At 38.2% G+C, this 18,153-nt stretch overlaps 3 protein-coding genes across 4 annotated transcripts; 1 reads left to right on the top strand and 2 right to left on the bottom strand.

Annotated features, from left to right (window-relative positions):
* The first annotated feature begins 569 nt into the window (after window positions 1-569).
* On the top strand, window positions 570-3,532 carry mrto4 (MRT4 homolog, ribosome maturation factor). The gene is made up of 8 exons (XM_034138943.1): window positions 570-714; window positions 953-1,011; window positions 1,579-1,682; window positions 1,770-1,851; window positions 1,943-2,010; window positions 2,101-2,252; window positions 2,721-2,797; window positions 2,911-3,532. Exons 1-8 carry the CDS (start codon window positions 687-689, stop codon window positions 3,055-3,057), a joined length of 717 nt encoding a protein of 238 aa, XP_033994834.1. The 5' UTR covers window positions 570-686; the 3' UTR covers window positions 3,058-3,532.
* LOC117489563 (aflatoxin B1 aldehyde reductase member 2-like) lies at window positions 3,387-7,072 on the bottom strand. Of its 2 annotated transcripts, XM_034138940.1 has the most exons (8): window positions 6,934-7,071; window positions 6,531-6,745; window positions 5,566-5,753; window positions 5,272-5,376; window positions 4,887-4,983; window positions 4,271-4,370; window positions 3,997-4,126; window positions 3,387-3,841 (listed from the first exon to the last, which is right to left on the bottom strand). In XM_034138940.1, exons 2-8 carry the CDS (start codon window positions 6,724-6,726, stop codon window positions 3,680-3,682), a joined length of 978 nt encoding a protein of 325 aa, XP_033994831.1. In that variant the 5' UTR covers window positions 6,727-6,745; window positions 6,934-7,071; the 3' UTR covers window positions 3,387-3,679. The 2 variants fall into 2 exon arrangements, with proteins under 2 accessions (XP_033994831.1, XP_033994830.1); XM_034138939.1 differs by having other exon boundaries at window positions 6,531-7,072.
* Window positions 7,073-7,255: 183 nt separating this feature from the next.
* Window positions 7,256-10,525, bottom strand: LOC117489564 (aflatoxin B1 aldehyde reductase member 4-like). The gene is made up of 7 exons (XM_034138941.1): window positions 10,217-10,525; window positions 9,250-9,437; window positions 8,963-9,067; window positions 8,772-8,868; window positions 8,389-8,488; window positions 8,131-8,260; window positions 7,256-7,949 (listed from the first exon to the last, which is right to left on the bottom strand). The coding sequence occupies exons 1-7, from the start codon at window positions 10,503-10,505 to the stop codon at window positions 7,788-7,790; spliced, it is 1,071 nt and encodes a 356-aa protein (XP_033994832.1). The 5' UTR covers window positions 10,506-10,525; the 3' UTR covers window positions 7,256-7,787.
* Window positions 10,526-18,153: the final 7,628 nt, after the last annotated feature.

The raw sequence follows: 18,153 nt of genomic DNA on the forward strand, positions 1-18,153 counted from the left end.
TTTTAAATGAATGTAGTTTAAAAGTTATTATTCATTATGTGATATATTTCTACATACAATGTGTATCTTAATGTCATATTTAAATAAGATATAGGGTGTGCAACATAATGACGAGGAATTGATCAATTAGGCTATTTTAGCAAATGTCGGCATTCATTATATTTTATTATTATATAGGCGACTGAACCACTTCCTCATTTAGAGTCATAGACATTTCCTAGCAGGCATGTCATTCTAGTTATTCAAAGTGCTTTAGAAAACATATTTAAGGCAAAGGGACAAAGGAGAGCATTTGCTGCCACCTGTTGACCTTTTAGTTGTAGGCTGTTGTGAAAATGTATAAAAAGAGTTTTACATTTTTGCGAGTTAATGTTTGTATAATTTTTTACTAAAGGTTGAATATGGCAGCTTGTTAGAGATTATATTGTCACTCTTTTATTTATTGTAGATTAACATTCTGAAAGGCAACCACATGATCTCATCCCACACATTATTACCCACCACATGTTTCCGCAATGTACATCAAGCTGTTCCAAGTCAGGCAAGTTGGAGTTATAAATAATAAAAAATAAAAGTTTTATTTTCAGTCAGGCACCATATGGTCAGCTGCTCCGCCAAACAGAAACATTTGGGGTCCTTTCTCATTTCACGTGTGCGTCTGCTACTCTGCATCGTGAGAAGGAACCATGCCGAAGTCAAAGAGGGACAAGAAAAGTGAGTAAATAGCCTTTCAAATTGTGAAATGTATAACAAATTCATAGGATAACGATATCAACTGGTTGTTTGTATCTAGCAGCTGTCCTCTACGGTAGAAAAGTAACTTTAACGTTAGCTAAAATGCTAACTTTAGCTTCTCCACAAGGGGGAATAAGTGTTTGACGTAGATTGGGATGCTGCTTTGACACTTAAACTCATAGATAACTGACTGATTTTAACATCGTCTTCCCCACAGTTTCGTTAACGAAAACAGCCAAGAAAGGACTGCAGTCGAAACAGAAATTAATCGAGGAGGTGAGTTTTGCGTCAACCATGCTATGCTAACAAGCTGCAGACATGTTTAAATTCCATTAGGCTTTACTGGCATGGTATTTGATATGCTTTCAAAGCAAAAGTACGATTTTAAAAGAAATTAACGCATTCATCAACAACAAATGAAGTGAATAACAATGCTACTTTTAATTAAAAACATTAAGGCTTTTAGTACAATAATCAAGTTAGTATTGGTACACGTTTCTGTGACCTCATCACGTCATCATGTCAATAACATAACAGTTTGTTAGTAGGGATAGTAAAAGATATTAGAGCAACAATAAGTCTGGATTAAATGTCTTTATTTTCTTTGTATTATGTCACATCAAACTGAATATCTTTTTCGGCTTTATTTTCTGACATGATAATCAGAATAGTAATTTTAAAGCAGAAAATCATCTGCAGATTAATCAATATTAAAAATAATTGTTGCATAACGGATATTATAGTCTATAGATAACACTTATGTATACTCAGTATTATAAAGGATGTTAATTGTAGGGATAACACGAAGTAACACTTAATTCTCCACCTGTTTGTCCTTTTTAGTTACGGAAATGTGTGGACACGTACAGAAACTTGTTCATATTCTCTGTGGCTAATATGAGGAATAACAAACTGAAAGACATCAGGACAGCGTGGAAACACAGCAGGTAATAAGCCTGATGATTTTTTTTCCTTTTCCATATGAATTAAGCTCGTGTTGTAGGCAAGATGTTTGACTCTCCGCTCTTTTACAGATTCTTCTTCGGCAAAAATAAAGTCATGTCGGTTGCCTTGGGTAAAGGAGAAACAGATGAATACAAAGATAATTTGCACAAGGTAAGAGATCTCTAAGGTGTGCAGTTAATCCAGAAAATGTAAAAATATACTGCATAGAGATGACATTTTTATTATCTCTGTCAATGTGCAGGTCACCAAGTATCTGCGAGGAGAAGTAGGAGTACTATTCACTAACAAAACAAAGGAAGAGGTACAAGAGTAAGTACAGCTTTACTTAATGCAATGTTGTTGCAGTGATTTTCCAAAATATTGCTCATTACTTGACAAAATGATATTCTACATCAACAGGTACTTCAATCATTTCAAAGAGATGGATTATGCACGAGCAGGCAACCGTGCACTGATGGACACGACACTGGACGAGGGACCCCTTGATCAGTTTCCTCACTCAATGGAGCCCCAGTTGAGGCAATTAGGACTTCCCACTGCTCTCAAGAAAGGTCATTATCTGGCGTTATTTACTTTTCCTTTTGACAAAAAATATTTTTCAAAGACCAAAACCAACAATGTAATGGTCACTTTCTCAAGACTATTTGTCTTCCCTACCCTGTCTTTAACACTCCGCCCAAAGGTGCTTAACAACTCAGACGCATAAATGCAACATATATGTATATAGGCCTAATTAAATAGTTTTTCAACTGTTATTTAAAACAATTCACCTCTGGAAATATCCCCGAAACATGTTTGATTTACTGAAGTCAGTGAATGAATAGTTTGGCTTATTGAAAACAATAAATCCAGAGCACAGAAGGATGTGCTTTATCAGGCATTTGCAACACAGTCACTACTTTATAGAAGGGATCAGATATCTTTTGAGGGCACCAGGTGATACCCCCCCTCTTAATTTAGTAATTTATTCAAATCGGTTGAGTCATGATGGTCACATTATTTATAATCTGTTTTTAAAGGCGTGGTGACCCTCCTGAAGGACCATGAAGTCTGTAAGGATGGAGATGTGCTCACTCCTGAGCAGGCTCGTATTCTGGTGAGTTCTCGACTGTTGACTACAGAAAATATTGGCCGTAACGTGTACCATTACCAGATTCTGGCCAATAAACTGCCCTGTGTTTAACTGACTGGATCTTTTTCTGACCATAGAAACTCTTCAACATTGAGATGGCAGAATTCAAGGTGCAGATCAAATGTATGTGGAACTCAGAAACGGGCGAGTTTGAAAACGTTGTAGGTGGGGAAGAGCCTATGGATAATGGAGAGGAAGATGATGACGAAGAGGATGCAGAATAAATCATCTGCAAGGGCAAGAGAAGCGTGTACACTTGCCTTTAACAGCAGAGGGACATTGATGTAAAAACCATTCAGCCTGACTGCGATCTCTGTCCTTTGTCTTTTTTTTTTACCCCAAAACAGAAACTACTGTCCTACATTCACCAGTTCAGCTTCGGACTGAGTTGTTGTTCAGTAAAAACAGATTACCAGAGTTAAAGACTTGATGATCTACCATATGTTATCATGTTGATGTTTCTTGTATTTTGCCAAATCAAATAAGCACATGTCATTTAATGTGCTGAACCAACCGACTTGATGTATTTTATCTGTAGAAAAATACAAAAACATTTTGTTGTGAACAAAGCATTGTTTTCATTTTATTGTAACAGTTTAATTAAGGCAGACTTCAGAAAATGTTATTTTTTTTTCCCTGAAAGAATATTTTTGTTTTTACATTTGTACATTAACAATGAAGTGCTCTAAACATAATGCATTCTGGTCTCCATTTGATTCATTTCTAAGAGAAGGCTCATTTCAAGAACAAGAACAAGTGCAAGGTCTTCACTAGTGGAAAGGAGCTTTAGCTTTTTCTCTTTAAATTTGAGGGCAAAAAAAAGTTTGACTAGGCAGATTTGTCTCTTTAGCGGAAGTAGTTTGGACACTCGTGGGCTACGAGATTCCAGGCGTCATTAAAAGCATTGACCACTCTCTCATCCAGAGGACCCTCCTCTGCAGCTGCCAAGTTTTGCTGAAGTTGATCCATACTTGACATACCAATGATGACTCCATCACCAAGATCCCCCTGGAACAGCAGACAATTACATTTAACATTTTTAAATTGAAAAGGTGTTATATGGTATAACAATCTCGAACTCCTGTGAGCACAAAAACAGCCTTCAGACTAGTGTTGAGATGGGTATACATTTTACCTAATAAATACGTGCACAATATAGGTACCTTAAGTTGGGAGTGATGGTACATCCAGCGCATAGCAGCAGATGTCATGGTGGGTTTCTCTGAGCCGTACACTGTCTCCAAGGCCTCAATAACAACCTTTATTGCGTCAAACTGACTCGGCTTCCAGTATCTGACACAGAAGAGGACAGACACAATTATTTGATCAATTGTAAAGTACATGACAGCAAAAATGAAGAAAACAACCAAAACATGAAACTACTTAAAACAAGTTTCTTATTGGAAAAACCTCAAAAGTAAACAAGGAGTCATTTACCTGTCCCTATATGCTGCAGCCCAGTTGTTACCAAAGAACCGCCCTTCTGGCTGGGAACCCTCTTTGTCTTGGTAATGGTACTTTCCTGTCAGCAGGCCACCTGCAGAGGGGGTATAACGTCAGAGTTCAAAACATAATGATCTCAATCTTCTAAATGTTGTCCTTCACACCAAACAAAAGTGTTTGAAGCCACATTTTGAGAAACTGTTACAGTAAAGATAAAAAAACAACCATGGTAAGGCTGGCCATAGTAACAGTGGTGCTTTGTGTTACATTAAAAGATAACATGCAGGTGATTACCATATTTATCATTAGAGCGGTGTGTTGGTATACTAAAATGTGCTAATTAGCATGATAGATAGAACCTATAGCTGCTCTGACATTTCACTCAAAATCACCAATGACACCCTCATGGTGGCGCTAGACTCAAAATGACGAGATATAATCAAAAAACATTAGAAGGTCATTTAGGCACTATACAGTAAATGTCTGTTTGTTTTTGTATCAATTAAAATGGTAGATGCTAAGATATTTTACAAGATAAGTGTTGACCTGCAGTTGGTGCTAGAGGAAAAGTCAGAGGCTATCTATCCAACAGAAGGAAGATATATTGCACCTGCTAGAGGATTGTATGCGTAGAATCTCATTCCGAAATATCTCAGACATGGCAGCAACTCGGTCTCAACTTGTCTTGTAGTGGCATTGTACATCCCCTGTGAAAAGTTGCAATAGTCCAAGTTAAGCTGCACAAAATGTTGAACAGTGGATCTCTCTGCAACAAACACTACTGCAATTCTGAATTAGTATTGGCACAAAAGTTTCAGCAGGTCTCTTTGGAAACACAGTGAGTTCTAACCTATACTGTATGATCAGGTTTATGTAAAAATAATGTGATTTTGAACACACAGCTTTTCATATGGATGGATCCACAATTGATAAATAATAAGTAGCTTGAATAGTGTAAACATATGCAATTGATGATAGTACAAGGCCGTAAATACCTGATATACTGTGGGAACAATCCAGTTGTTGTGTCTGCAGATGCTTGCTATTTCAGCCACTTCCCAGGAAGCATAGTTTGACAGGCCAAACTCCTTGAACTTTCCCTGTGGGTGATATTTGAACATGAAATCACAGTTTAATAAAATGTTTCTAACAAATAGGTGCAGTATCATGAATGTAACTTATAATGTATACATTGTAGACAAATATGTTTTCATCTTTGATGTGTCACGTTACAAGAAATGTTTCAGCCTCACACAAGTCATAGAAAATGGAGCATCTGGTTAATTTACCTCTTTGTGGAGTTCATTGCAGGCCTTAAGTGTATCCTGGATGGGGTTTTGGTGGTCGGGGGCATGGAGGTAGAAAAGGTCCACACTATTTGTCCTCAGCCTCTGGAGAGATATTTCCAGCTGAGAGCGCACACTCTCCGGCTTCAGAGTCTTCCCATCCCAGGGGTTGGCCTTGGTAGCTATGCTTACTGTCAGATAGAAACACCCAATTTTGTAATTGTCATCTATGAGATGTGTTCAGCAAATGGCAATCAGTGATCTTTGTCCATCAAATCACCATGCATCTATATAACTACCCATATACATATACAAATATACAAATATACAAATACAGCATTATACTTTTATTTCAATAGGTTAATCATTCTTCTATCATATAATCAGAATGTGCTCATTTCATTTTCCACTAATATTATTGTCAAATCATGTCATTGTTATCATATGCAACTTATCCTGCTGTTACAGTATGTATTGTTTTCATTTTTTCTAATTAGTAGTATGGTACAGTAAATTAAGGCCTACTTAGGGCACCAAAAGTAAAAGGACTCTTCAGAACGGCTGTGTTCATCACTTTAATGTTGCAGCTGGTAATGGGTGAGCTATTTTCAGAAATTTGATATGCTTTATTTGATGGGTAGCATGTTTATTTCCTCCCACAGATTAATAAAGTTTTATCTTAACCTATAATATTACATACTTAAGTGCACATTGTATACAATGTTTTAATTTCCAGGACACATCAAATTCTTCCAATGCAAGTGAACCCATCATCAATATTCTCAATAATAAAAGCACATTGGAGCAATGTACAATATAATGCACAGCAGTTCCTTAACAATTTTGGTACCCATAATTCAAAGCTGGTGCCAGGCCAGTCTGCAGGCTTGCAGTGGGGGGGGGGGGGTCAACTACTCAGTTAACGTTAGCATGCAGCGTCGCTATGAATATGAGTGCTCCTGATGTACCTGTTTTAGGAAGATTCATGCCCCCTATGACCGTCTCAGACTTCCCGTCCACATACATGAAGGCTGTGTCCACCAGCACGTGTCCCCTGTCCATGAAAGTCTTCACCATCTCCAGGCTCAGCTCCTCGTCGGCTCGCCCTCCGAAAGCCATAGTTCCCAGTAAGGTAACCGGCCGCTTACTTTGAGACGACGACATGTTTTGACGAGCCACAATCCTAGGCAAATGTTTAAGCACACTGTCTTTATTAATGTGACGCTTACCAAGTGTGCACAGTCTTCTGGTGATTACTACCCACTGCATGCTACAGTACAGCGGCTAGCAATGAGACAAAGTGCAAAGGTCGTTGAAAGCGGTGATAAGGGAGCGTCGTAAAGTTACTTCACAGCTTTAAAACGCAATTACTTTTACTGAAGAGATATTTGGCTTCTTTGCTCAGCTGTAGTTGAGACAGCGCAAAGTTCGTTTTCTGTGCCCGTTTCCTGTTGTTTTTGAGTTAATATTTGCTGAAGTGTACTCGTTGCATCATATGTAGGCTACTGGAATGATCATATTAGATGTAGTTCTGATTTTAACCACTAAGTGTCAGCAAATCACCATCTATTTTTTTCTAAATTACATTATGCTCATGGGTTTCTCCTATATCAATCCAGATATGTACAGTCCATACTTATGATAAACTGGGCTGACAGTAATTAAATGTTTTTTTCAGTGCATTATGACTAAAGAACCACTCATTTGATTATTTATTGTTTATTGAAGGATCCCCAATAGAAGCATGTGGCTGTCTGTTCTGATATATAAATAGTCTACAATACCAACATAAAGCTAATAAAGAAAAGCTAAACAGATACACAAAAGAAATTAAGGATGAACTAGTAACAGACAAATAATTACAATTTAAACTTAAAAACTAAGAGAAAGAACCTGAATATAGCAATTGATACCAAAGCAAGCAGCATAAACAAAAACATGTTGAGGTTCTTAGAAAGACACATACATATAGTGTGGCTTAACCTGTTATTTATCGAGGCATTTATTTGTATGTCCTTTTGAATTTGCACAGAAAAATAACTAAATCAACTGGGTTATTCATGTATTTGGTTCTAGAAATAACCATACAAATAATTATTTTGGTGTTTCAGTTAACATTGTTTCAGTATTGGCATTAACATTAGTATGTCTGATGCTTGATGTAATTCAGACAACATGCTGTGTGTCTCGACCCTTGAAGGGTGCTCGATTAATGGACAGTGTCTTTAGCGGAAGTAGTTTGGACACTCGTGGTCGACTAGGTTCCAGGCGTCATTAAAAGCGGTGACCACTCTCTCATCCAGAGGACCCTCCTCTGCAGCTGCCAAGTTTTGCTGAAGTTGATCTATACTTGACATGCCAATTATGACTCCATCACCAAGATCCCCCTAGAACAGCAGACATACATGTTCAAAGAAAACGTTTTTAGGAGGATGCATTATAATTAAATACACATAAAGTATATGGTATAACATTTTCTAATTACTGTACGCCCTTATACAGCCTTCAGACAATAGTTTTGATGTCAGATATACATATATGCATTCAATATATATGCACAATAGGTACCTTAAGTTGGGAGTGATGGTACATCCAGCGCATAGCAGCAGATGTCATGGTGGGTTTCTCCAAGCTGTACACTGTCTCCAAGGCCTCAATAACCAGATTGATTGCCTCAAACTGACTCTGCTTCCAGTATCTGACACAAAAAAGGACAGACACAATTACTTTGGGCATATCAGTTGGCATTGTACTTGAGTGCAGACAAACATAAATACCTAACATGCAACATCATAAAAAAAAAGTTTTTAAATGCAGATCTTTCACCTGTCCCTGTATGCTGCGGCCCAGATGTCACCAGAGAATCGTCCTTCAGGCAGGGGACCATCTTTGTCTATGTTGTGGTACTTTCCTGTCAGAAGGCCACCTGCAGAAGAGGGGCGGTGTCAGAATTTCAAGTATTTTTGTATTAATCCATCTGCTTGACATACATTTCACAAGATAAGTGAAACTTTGACCTGATGGTGGTGCTAGAGGAAAGATCAGAGGCAATCTAGCCAATATTTTCGAGGTATTTTAGTCTCGACCCAAGTGGTGGGCTGACAAACTGTATTTTTCTCCACAGCAGGAGACACATTAATCACCAATTGTGAGTATCCTTTTAACAGAAACACAAATAAAGTGTACTATAGAAGGAAGATAGATTGCACCTGCTAGAGGATTGTATGCGTAGAACCTCATTCCGTAGTATCTCAGACATGGCAGCAACTCTGTCTCAACTTGTCTTGTAGTGGCATTGTACATCCCCTATGAAAAGTTGTAGGGTATAAGTCTCTCCTTAATGATAAACAAATCTGTAGTTCTTGATTATGCAATCGCGCAATTGTTTTAGCATCTATACCTGATACACTGTGGGAACAATCCAGTTGTTGTGTCTGCAGAGGCTGACAATTTCCGCCACTTCCCAGGAAGCATAGTTTGACAGGCCAAACTCCTTGAACTTTCCCTGTGGGTGATATTTGAACATGAAATCATAGTTTAATAAAATATTCTTTAAAAAATAGGGAACAGTAACTTGGGTGTAATTTATGATAAAAAACAGTGTTGGAAATATGTTGTAAACACTGGTCATGTTACAGGAAAGGTTTCAGCAACACACAAGTCATATAAATCATCCCATTAATTTACCTCTTTGTGGAGTTCATTGCAGGCCTTAAGTGTATCCTGGATGGGGTTTTGACGGTCAGGGATATGGAGGTAAAAAAGGTCCACACAATCAGTCTGCAGCCTCTGGAGGGAGCTTTCCAGCTGAGAGCGCACACTCTCCGGCTTCAGAGTCTTCCCATTCCAGGGGTTGGCCTTGGTAGCTATGCTTACTGTCACACAGAAACACTTGTCATTTACAGCATGTTCTCAGCAAACAGCAAACATAAATCTATGTTCATCAGATCCCCATACATCTATAGAACTACCCATGTCTTTATATGCAAACATATGACTCGTACTTTTATTGCAATACGTTTATCATTCTTGAATATCCTTCTAATATTGTCTTACAGTAGCCTACTGCACTACTCGCAAAACCACAAACATGATAATCATAAAAGTACACGGATAATACATTTATTTGCAGGAAGTATTTACACATGATTTTGACAATATTCTTGACAAATGATCATGCCCCAATGCAATGTCACAAGTAAAGGTCCTGCATTCCAATTTTTTTGTTCAATCATAAAATAAAATGTAGTAAAAAGTACTGAACATGCAGGATCGGCCAGGTCAGAAAATTGTGTATAATATTATTGGATTAATGATGCATAATGCGTTCATCACTTTAAAAAGGAGCTATACTGCTACTTTATATAGCCTACTTTATCTACAGTGCACATTGTTTACTTTCCACAATGGATAAATAACGTTTTATCTTATACAAACCACATCATTATTACTTACTTGTTTATATGTTGTTGTACTAATCAGCAGCAACGATCAAATAAATGTTGTGGAGTTAAAACAAAATCCAATTTCCCTTTGTGATGTAGTTAAACAGAAGTATAAAATAGCATGCAAGTACAAAAGTGTACTTACAGTACAGTAAATTCCCTTAGTTACTATCCACCACTTCTATATTGGTGCATCTCATGTAGCCTACCTGTTTTAGGAAGATTCATGCTCCCTATAAACGTCTCTGCCTTCCCGTCGGCGTACATGATAGCTGTGTCCAGCAGCACGTGCCCCCTGTCCAGGAAAGTCTTCACCATCTCCAGGCTCTGCTCCGCGTCGGCTTTACTACCGAAAGAGTTCGTTCCCAATAAGGAAACCGGTCGCTTACTTTGAGACGAAGACATGTTGCTACGAGCCACAAACCTCTGCAAATGAACGTCTTTAAAAGAGTTCCGCGGCCAAAGTGCACACAGTCTTCTGGTTATTAAAATGGGCATGGTGCTGTAGGATCGGAGCATTTATACACGATCGGCGTCTACCTGTGACGCACTCACACATGCGTGTACCAGCAGGTTTCTCGTCTCCATCAAGAAACTGCAAAACATTAAAGTCAGAAATCAGTGTGCCCTTATCGTGACTTCATGCGAGAGATAATATTATTGTAGCCAGATATTAAAAGCTCATTCAGATCATGAAATCCCTGCAGCATCAGATGGTGCACAACGGAGACCTCATTTTCTTTTTAGATTCAACATATTTTATTTCAAAGCTTTGGAGGGCTTAGACCTTAGCTGATTTTCTTTTTTTTTTGCAATCCAACAAAGATAAATAATGATAATCTTTCACAGTATACTCAAGTTACATGTCCAATGTCAACTTTTTTCCTTGCCTTATCTCTTTTTGTGTATCTGTCATTAGCCCTTGAGTTTTATACAAATATGAAACATTGTTGGGATTATTTAGCCTTGTATTAACCTAAATCCAAATGAACCCATTTCCCTCAACGGTTTTAACTCCTTTACTCCTTTCTTTTCATACATATTTAAGAGAGCTATACATTGTTGCGTAAGCTTTTCAGAATCCTGCATTTGAGCTTTTTTCATTCAAGTAATTTCACATTTGTGCATTTTCAGTTAAGCAACAGGTTTTTATAGTTTCCAGCATTCACATCTATTATCAGCAGGAAATGCGGGCTGATTATGCAGCATCCACACTATACTCCAAATCTTTTATCTTCAGAAACCATTCATTATCAAAATCACTATCAACATTTTCAGCACTTTGCTTGTTTCTACCTTTTATATTTTTATAAAATATTAAGCTAATTTAATACCATGAAGGGAATCTACTCCACTTTGAAGATGCTAATAGGTGACAATACTTTGAAATATTGAACTTGTATTCATCTTTTTGATATACTGTATTTGAAAAGTTTTTATTCATAAAAATGTGTATTCAGAACATTTTCAGACCATTTTATAATGGATGTGTATGGGATGGAATGTTGAGAGCTAGAGTGGAGAGGAAGTATCTTAAACCTGCAGCAATTACCAATTTCTTCCCTTTAGCAAATTAAAATATGAAAATGTGTAGTTGTCGCATCTATCTATGGAATTAAAGTGACATAAGTTGAACAAAACTCCAATCAATTGCTGCATTGAGCTAAGAGTTCACTGAGATCATAAATTCCTGGAGGGAAGCAGACAGTCCTGCTTAACCTGCACTGCCCCTCACAATTTCTCTACTTTAACACAAAATCTGGGTCAACACGTCCAGTAGCTTTTTTTGTCTCGGTTTTGGAGAGTATGAAACATTATATATCAGTTTGTTCAGAGAATCGCCCTGCAGCTCACACTGTGAAACAGGTTTTGTAAGCTTACAAAACCACTGAGGAGCCTCAGTAAAAAAGTGATACCGGGGGGGGAGTATGGAGCTAATTTCCTGCCATAACTCCACAAACAAACTAAACAGGTTTTACAAATGCCTTATGATTCACTAACAAACACAATGTGGTTTGCAAATACAAAACACCATCTACAAACTAATGAATTTAGTTTTGCAAAGAAAAAACGTATCTATCAAACAAACACATAACATTATTCTAATAAATCATGTTTCAGAGACAAATTCAGCTTAGGTTTTACAAGTACACAACTTTTTTTTACAAGTGCACAAATTTGTTTTACAACTACAACACTTTGTTTTACAACTACAAAACTTTTTTTTACAAGTACACACATTTGTTTTACAACTACAACACTTTGTTTTACAACTACAAAACTTTTTTTTACAAGTACAAAACTTTTTCTTCTCACGGCGGAATATTACTGCCAAAAGTCACGTGACTGGAATATTACTGCCAAAAGTCACGTGACTGAGACTTTTGGCAGTAATATTCCGCCGTGGCTGGCTCATACACAGTCACACATGCTCACTCACACATGCTACACGGCAGCAGGGGGCGCTACTGAGTCCATTGGGAAGACGGGAGGTTGAGCAGAGCATGGAACAGCTCTTGCCAGTCTGATGACAGGTGTTATAGTGATAATATTATAAACAAGGTGAATTTAGCGATCACAACGAAAACAGCCAAGACACATATTGAGCCCAGAAAATAAATGTTATTAGGGGCTGTAAATATAATAAGCCTTTGTCTAAAATGGACAACATTGTAACTAAAGAGATTTAAACTATATATACAGCCAGGGGACGTTCGGGACGAATCCCGATGGGCCGGTACTGAAGTGGGCCGGTCGGATAAGTCACTGCTCACCCCCCCTTTCCCCCCGTCGACAATTTCCTCGCGGTATTTACTTGCGGCACCACCGAGGTGGGCCGCTTACTTGCGGTACCGAGGTGGGCCGGCGGTACCGAAGTGGGCCGGTCGAGAGTCCCGGGCTGATTTGTTGTCCCAGTCCGCCCCTGTATACAGCGATTCTGCACTCGGTCAATCAGCTGCTTTTCATTTTTATTCCTGCTATATTCAATGAGTGATACAAATATTTTTTACCACAAGTTCTTAATAAAACTGACACTGTTGGACTTGGTACTAGTTGACTGCAACCAGAAATAAAATGAAGTACTTTACTGTGTACTTTGTGAGTAATCCTCTGTCAGAGTCCCCTCCATAGTACATAATGCATGTTTTTTGCTATCTTTGATGAATGATAAAAATAAAATGTTACCATTAGTTCTTAATGAAATTGATACGGTTTGACTTTGTATTAGTAAGCCTACTACTAACAATACATTGAAGTACTTTTACTGTGTATTTTTTGAGAAATACTCTGTCAAAGTCCCCTCCTGTGAACAAAATCAAGCCACTTCTGCTAAGTTTGATGAGGGAATTCTTTTTTGTTGCCATTAGTTCTTCGTGAGATTGATCCTGTTGGACTCAGTACTACTGAAACTACCCCCACAAGTACTATGAAGTACTTATTGTGTACTTTTCCAGTAATCCTCTGTCAATGTCCCCTCCTGAGTACAAGAATGCATGTTTTTCTTTTAATAAGCGTTAAAAAACATTTCTTCCTGAGACTGATATTGTTGGACAGAGTATTTTAAGAGGATGGTAGACATGATATCAGCAATACTTCCAGTCAGTACTCCGGCAGCAGCATTTTCACACCTTGGAAAGTCTTTAGAGTCTGGCCTGGAATGGATAGCTGGTCACAAATATCCTTCAGCAAAGTAACACACTCTGTCACATGGTTGCCCTCTTATGATGCTGCTGTCTTTTAATATATAATTATTCCTCTGCCGCTAGTTCGTTGCTCGCAAATTCTTCAGTCTCATCAGCCTCATCCTTCCATCAGTCCCAGTTAACGCCTCCAGCCCACTTCCAGTATCTGACTCCATATGATATTGTCCTGATGCTGTAAGGGTGATGCCCCATGATCACAAAATGACCCCTCTAGAGTGCCAAGGACCTCATATTATGTCTGTCATTAATGTTACATCACCCATTAAATCACCCAAAAAATATTTTTTTCCCTCATCAAACTTAGAAGAAGTGGCTTGATTTTGTTCTCAGGAGGGGACTTTGACAGAGTATTTCTCAAAAAAATACACAGTAAAAGTACTTCAATGTATTGTTAGTAGTAGGCTTACTAATACAAAGTCAAACCGTATCAATTTCATTAAGAACTAATGGTAACATTTTATTTTTGGGTCATTCCAGAATTGGAGGACATTTCATGTCCCCCATATAAAAAAATCTAATAATCCATGCCCAAAAAGCTAAGACATGCACTTGTTGTGTTAAATATACTTGTCTTGAGACAAGATGCATATAAAGTTGTAGAAAAAGTGGTTTCAAAATATTATTTAAAATATCAAATAGCTCTCGAACACCCCCTAAAATTGCCCTTTTCTCTTGTCCCAGCTTCTTGGTGACCAACTTGCATGTCAACTATAACATTTAAAATAGGGTTTTTATTTACTTTTTTGGTATTATTCTATTGATATATGTGTCTTGTAATGGTAAAATCAATTTGTTAAATCATAAACACATTTTAAATAACAGTAATTTTGCACAGAAGGTGTGTCCCTCAACATGCGCGCAACCCTGTTACCGAAACCTTTTTAGCTTGGCAGAGGAAGTGAAAAAACTGTTTGTTGCATGACACAGTGGAAAGGACATCAGCAAGCCATGTGCTACTACCATGGGTAGACCAAAACTAAGTCCTCTCTTTTATTTGTAATATATTTCCAATCTTGTCACTCTTGAAGGAGTGTGGCACTCATACAAACGCAACCCTGTTACTCAAATTATGAGACAAAAACAAATTAATTTCAAATGTATCTTTCTTTTGTTAAATATATATAAATATAAATATAATATAAAGTGTGTCCATTCCTTGACAATAGCATTACATTGTGCAGCTAGCATTAATTCCTGAGGTAAAAGCTAAAATTAGCATTGATTTTCAACCCTGTTACTTGCAACCCTGTTACTATAATTAGAGTAACAGGGTTAATTCTTCATTGGAAAATATACATTTGATGCCTTAGCTGGGCAAATCACTTTTTTTTATGGTTTATTATCTGTTTTTCCTAAATACATAACAAAAAATAATCAAATGAAAGGTTCATTTTTCAAAAATGTTGGTGTCTAAATTGTCCTCCAATTCTGGAATGACCCTTTTATCATTCATCAAAGATAGCAAAAAACATGCATTATGTACTATGGAGGGGACTCTGACAGAGGATTACTCACAAAGTACACAGTAAAGTACTTCCTTTTATTTCTGGTAGCAGTCAACTAGTACCGAGTCCAACAGTATCAGTTTTATTCAGAACGTATGGTAAAAAATATTTGTATCACTCATTGAATATAGCAGGAAAGAAAATGAAGAGCAGCTGATTGACCGAGTGCAGAATCGCTGTATAGTTTAAATCTCCTTAGTTACAATGTTGTCTATTTTAGACAAAGGCTTATTATATTTACAGCCCTAAGAACATTCATTTTCTGGGCTCAATATGTGTCTTGGCTGTTTTCGTTGTGATCGCTAAATTCAGATGCTGGATCGCTAGAAACACCGCTGTCATGATCAGGCTGGCAAGAGCTGTTCCATGCTCTGCTCAACCTCCCGCCTTCCCAATGGACTCAGTAGTGCCCCCTGCTGCCGTGGAGCATGTGTGAGTGAGCATGTGTGAGTGTGTATGAGCACAACCACGGCGGAATATTACTGCCAAAAGTCACGTGACTGAGTCACGTGACTTTTGGCAGTAATATTCCAGTCACGTGACTTTTGGCAGTAATATTCCGCCGTGAGAAGAAAAAGTTTTGTACTTGTAAAAAAAAGTTTTGTAGTTGTAAAACAAAGTGTTGTAGTTGTAAAACAAATTTGTGCACTTGTAAAAAAAAGTTGTGTACTTGTAAAACCTAAGCTGAATTTGTCTCTGAAACATGATTTATTAGAAAAATGTTATGTGTTTGTTTGATAGATACGTTTTTTCTTTGCAAAACTAAATTCATTAGTTTGTAGATGGTGTTTTGTATTTGCAAACCACATTGTGTTTGTTAGTGAATCATAAGGCATTTGTAAAACCTGTTTAGTTTGTTTGTGGAGTTATGGCAGGAAATTAGCTCCATAGGGGAGCACCACGGCAACAGGCAAGTCATGACCCAGAATCACCTTCAACAACCTGCCAGTTGAGAGACACACAAACTCTGGGAGCCAGGCCCTACTGGAATGCTGGCTTAGTAACATGCATTTATGGCACATGAGCACATACAGATCGAGAGGAGGAGAAAAGATGTGAAAAATGCAAGGTGAAAGTCCCCCAGCGGTCTAAACGTGCTCAACTATTGTCAGTGCTTACACCTCAGCTAATAATGGAAACTTAAATCCTTCTCACTACACTTATCTAATTTGCTCTAAACCTCCCATTTCAACTTCTCTTGTTTCTTACTCTTATTTCGTATCGTTCATCCTCGAAACACTTTTCCAACTATACATTGCTTCAGCAGTTCAGCTTCATTTGCATGCATATATTCACTGATTCAACATTCAAAATGTACATTTTCAAATCTGCAAACTGCATAGGAGTTTTGAACAGATTTTAAACATTATGGGTATTACACTTTTCATTGACCTTTTCTTCTAATTTAACATGCATGCATGCTTTTCGGCGCCTACTGCTTTTTTAACGCTGATTTGGGTGACTTGTGTAATTCGTGGAGAACTGAAGAGTTTTCGTTTGGGGGGGAGGTCCGACTCACGGACTGACGGACAACTTCTCACTTTGAAATCAAGACTGCAAAATAATTAAACAAGCGAGTGCCTGTTTTTCCTGGCCAAGGACAGGTTCCTTGAACACAACACGAGCGTAACGTGTCATCACGTGAGTGCTGACCCGAAAACATACACACACCCTCCCGGTCCTCCCGATGGCCAGTCCGCCCGGGCCTGCCGGTGAGCGTGGAAGTGTGGTCTGCCGCAAGCGGGCGGCAGGAGTGGGGCTGTCAGCATCAACTTGTAGATGGTATTTTAAACTCGATGCGCTCTGAAACTACGGGGCGGCCGAGGACAAAAAATACACAGGCGTTAATCGCGTTAAAATAATTACTTGACAGCCCTAGTTTACTTTATTGAATATATATTTGCCTTTTTCACTCGGTTAGTTGAGGCATTGCACATTTTTCCATTTCGGTGACAATTTCCTGTTTTTTGGGATAAGTTTTGTTCAACTGTATTTGTTGCATCTTCTGTACAGGACTTGTCTTATGTAGTTCCTTTCTTAACCACTAAGTGTCAGCAAATCACCATCTGTGTCTTTTTAATCACTTATTATGACCCTGGGTTTTTCCTGCATCCATCCAGCAATGTGCTGTCCAAACTTACTGTAGATATGATAGGCCGATGCATTAAGGTTCATTGATATTATTTCAGTGTGTCCTAACTAAAGATCCTGTTGTTTTATTGTTCACTTCTTTAGAAGCATGTTTGTCTGTGTGTCCTAAACATTTTGCTACATTTAAGAAAGGTTGTTTTTGTGATTGAATGAAAGCTTTCTGACATCTTGGAATAAAATCATATATTTTTGGTAGTACTACTTGAAATAATTGTTGAGGCACCTAAATGGGTCATGGATTCAATGCATGGATTGCCAGCAGGCTAGGTCGTCACCTGCCAATTTGTGTCAGTCAGTTTTGTTAATTTTATGAATTGAATCAACTGGGTAGTCTATGTATTTGTAACCAGAAATATAGACAAATAATTAATTAAAAAAAAACTCCAGTTGTCTGTCCCCACTTTGTCAACACATGTCTTTGATGAGCTCTGATATGTCTGATGCCTGATCTAATTCAGCCATGCTGTGCAGCTCGACCCTCGGAGGCTGCTCGGACAGCGGTGACCCTGGACTCTTTGGGGTCATGAACACACATGCGTGCATTGAAAGCTTTGTTTGCAGAGCAGCAGTCGGTCCTGGCGGCTGACCCTGTGACCGCACGATCAGCTGTTTGCCCTGAAGAGGGACTGCTTCAGACTCAACCCCAAACATCCTCTGTTGTTCCGTGGGAGATAGTATATCACTCAGTTTTCCCAAATGTCCATACCTAGCGTGAGTGGTTTCACTTCCCCTCCTGCAGATGCTTCTTTGCTCTGCGTCATGGGTCCCTAAACGCGCGCACATAAC

The sequence above is a fragment of the Trematomus bernacchii genome, unplaced genomic scaffold, assembly GCF_902827165.1.
Source record: "Trematomus bernacchii unplaced genomic scaffold, fTreBer1.1, whole genome shotgun sequence".
In the NCBI taxonomy this organism is placed as follows: domain Eukaryota; kingdom Metazoa; phylum Chordata; class Actinopteri; order Perciformes; family Nototheniidae; genus Trematomus; species Trematomus bernacchii.

Excerpts from the sequence above, each read along its gene's own strand:
- LOC117489563 (XM_034138939.1), bottom strand. The coding sequence starts at position 6,831 with ATGCAGTGGGTAGTAATCACCAGAAGACTGTGCACACTTGGTAAGCGT. Across the intron at positions 5,754-6,530 it reads CATGAATCTTCCTAAAACAG|TAAGCATAGCTACCAAGGCC; the intron begins GTACATCAGGAG and ends TCTATCTGACAG. Across the intron at positions 3,842-3,996 it reads ACCATCACTCCCAACTTAAG|GGGGATCTTGGTGATGGAGT; the intron begins GTACCTATATTG and ends CTGCTGTTCCAG.
- LOC117489564 (XM_034138941.1), bottom strand. The coding sequence starts at position 10,505 with ATGCCCATTTTAATAACCAGAAGACTGTGTGCACTTTGGCCGCGGAAC. Across the intron at positions 8,261-8,388 it reads GCCGCAGCATACAGGGACAG|ATACTGGAAGCAGAGTCAGT; the intron begins GTGAAAGATCTG and ends TTTTTGTGTCAG. Across the intron at positions 7,950-8,130 it reads ACCATCACTCCCAACTTAAG|GGGGATCTTGGTGATGGAGT; the intron begins GTACCTATTGTG and ends CTGCTGTTCTAG.
- mrto4 (XM_034138943.1), top strand. The coding sequence starts at position 687 with ATGCCGAAGTCAAAGAGGGACAAGAAAA. Across the intron at positions 1,852-1,942 it reads ACAAAGATAATTTGCACAAG|GTCACCAAGTATCTGCGAGG; the intron begins GTAAGAGATCTC and ends GTCAATGTGCAG. Across the intron at positions 2,011-2,100 it reads ACAAAGGAAGAGGTACAAGA|GTACTTCAATCATTTCAAAG; the intron begins GTAAGTACAGCT and ends CTACATCAACAG.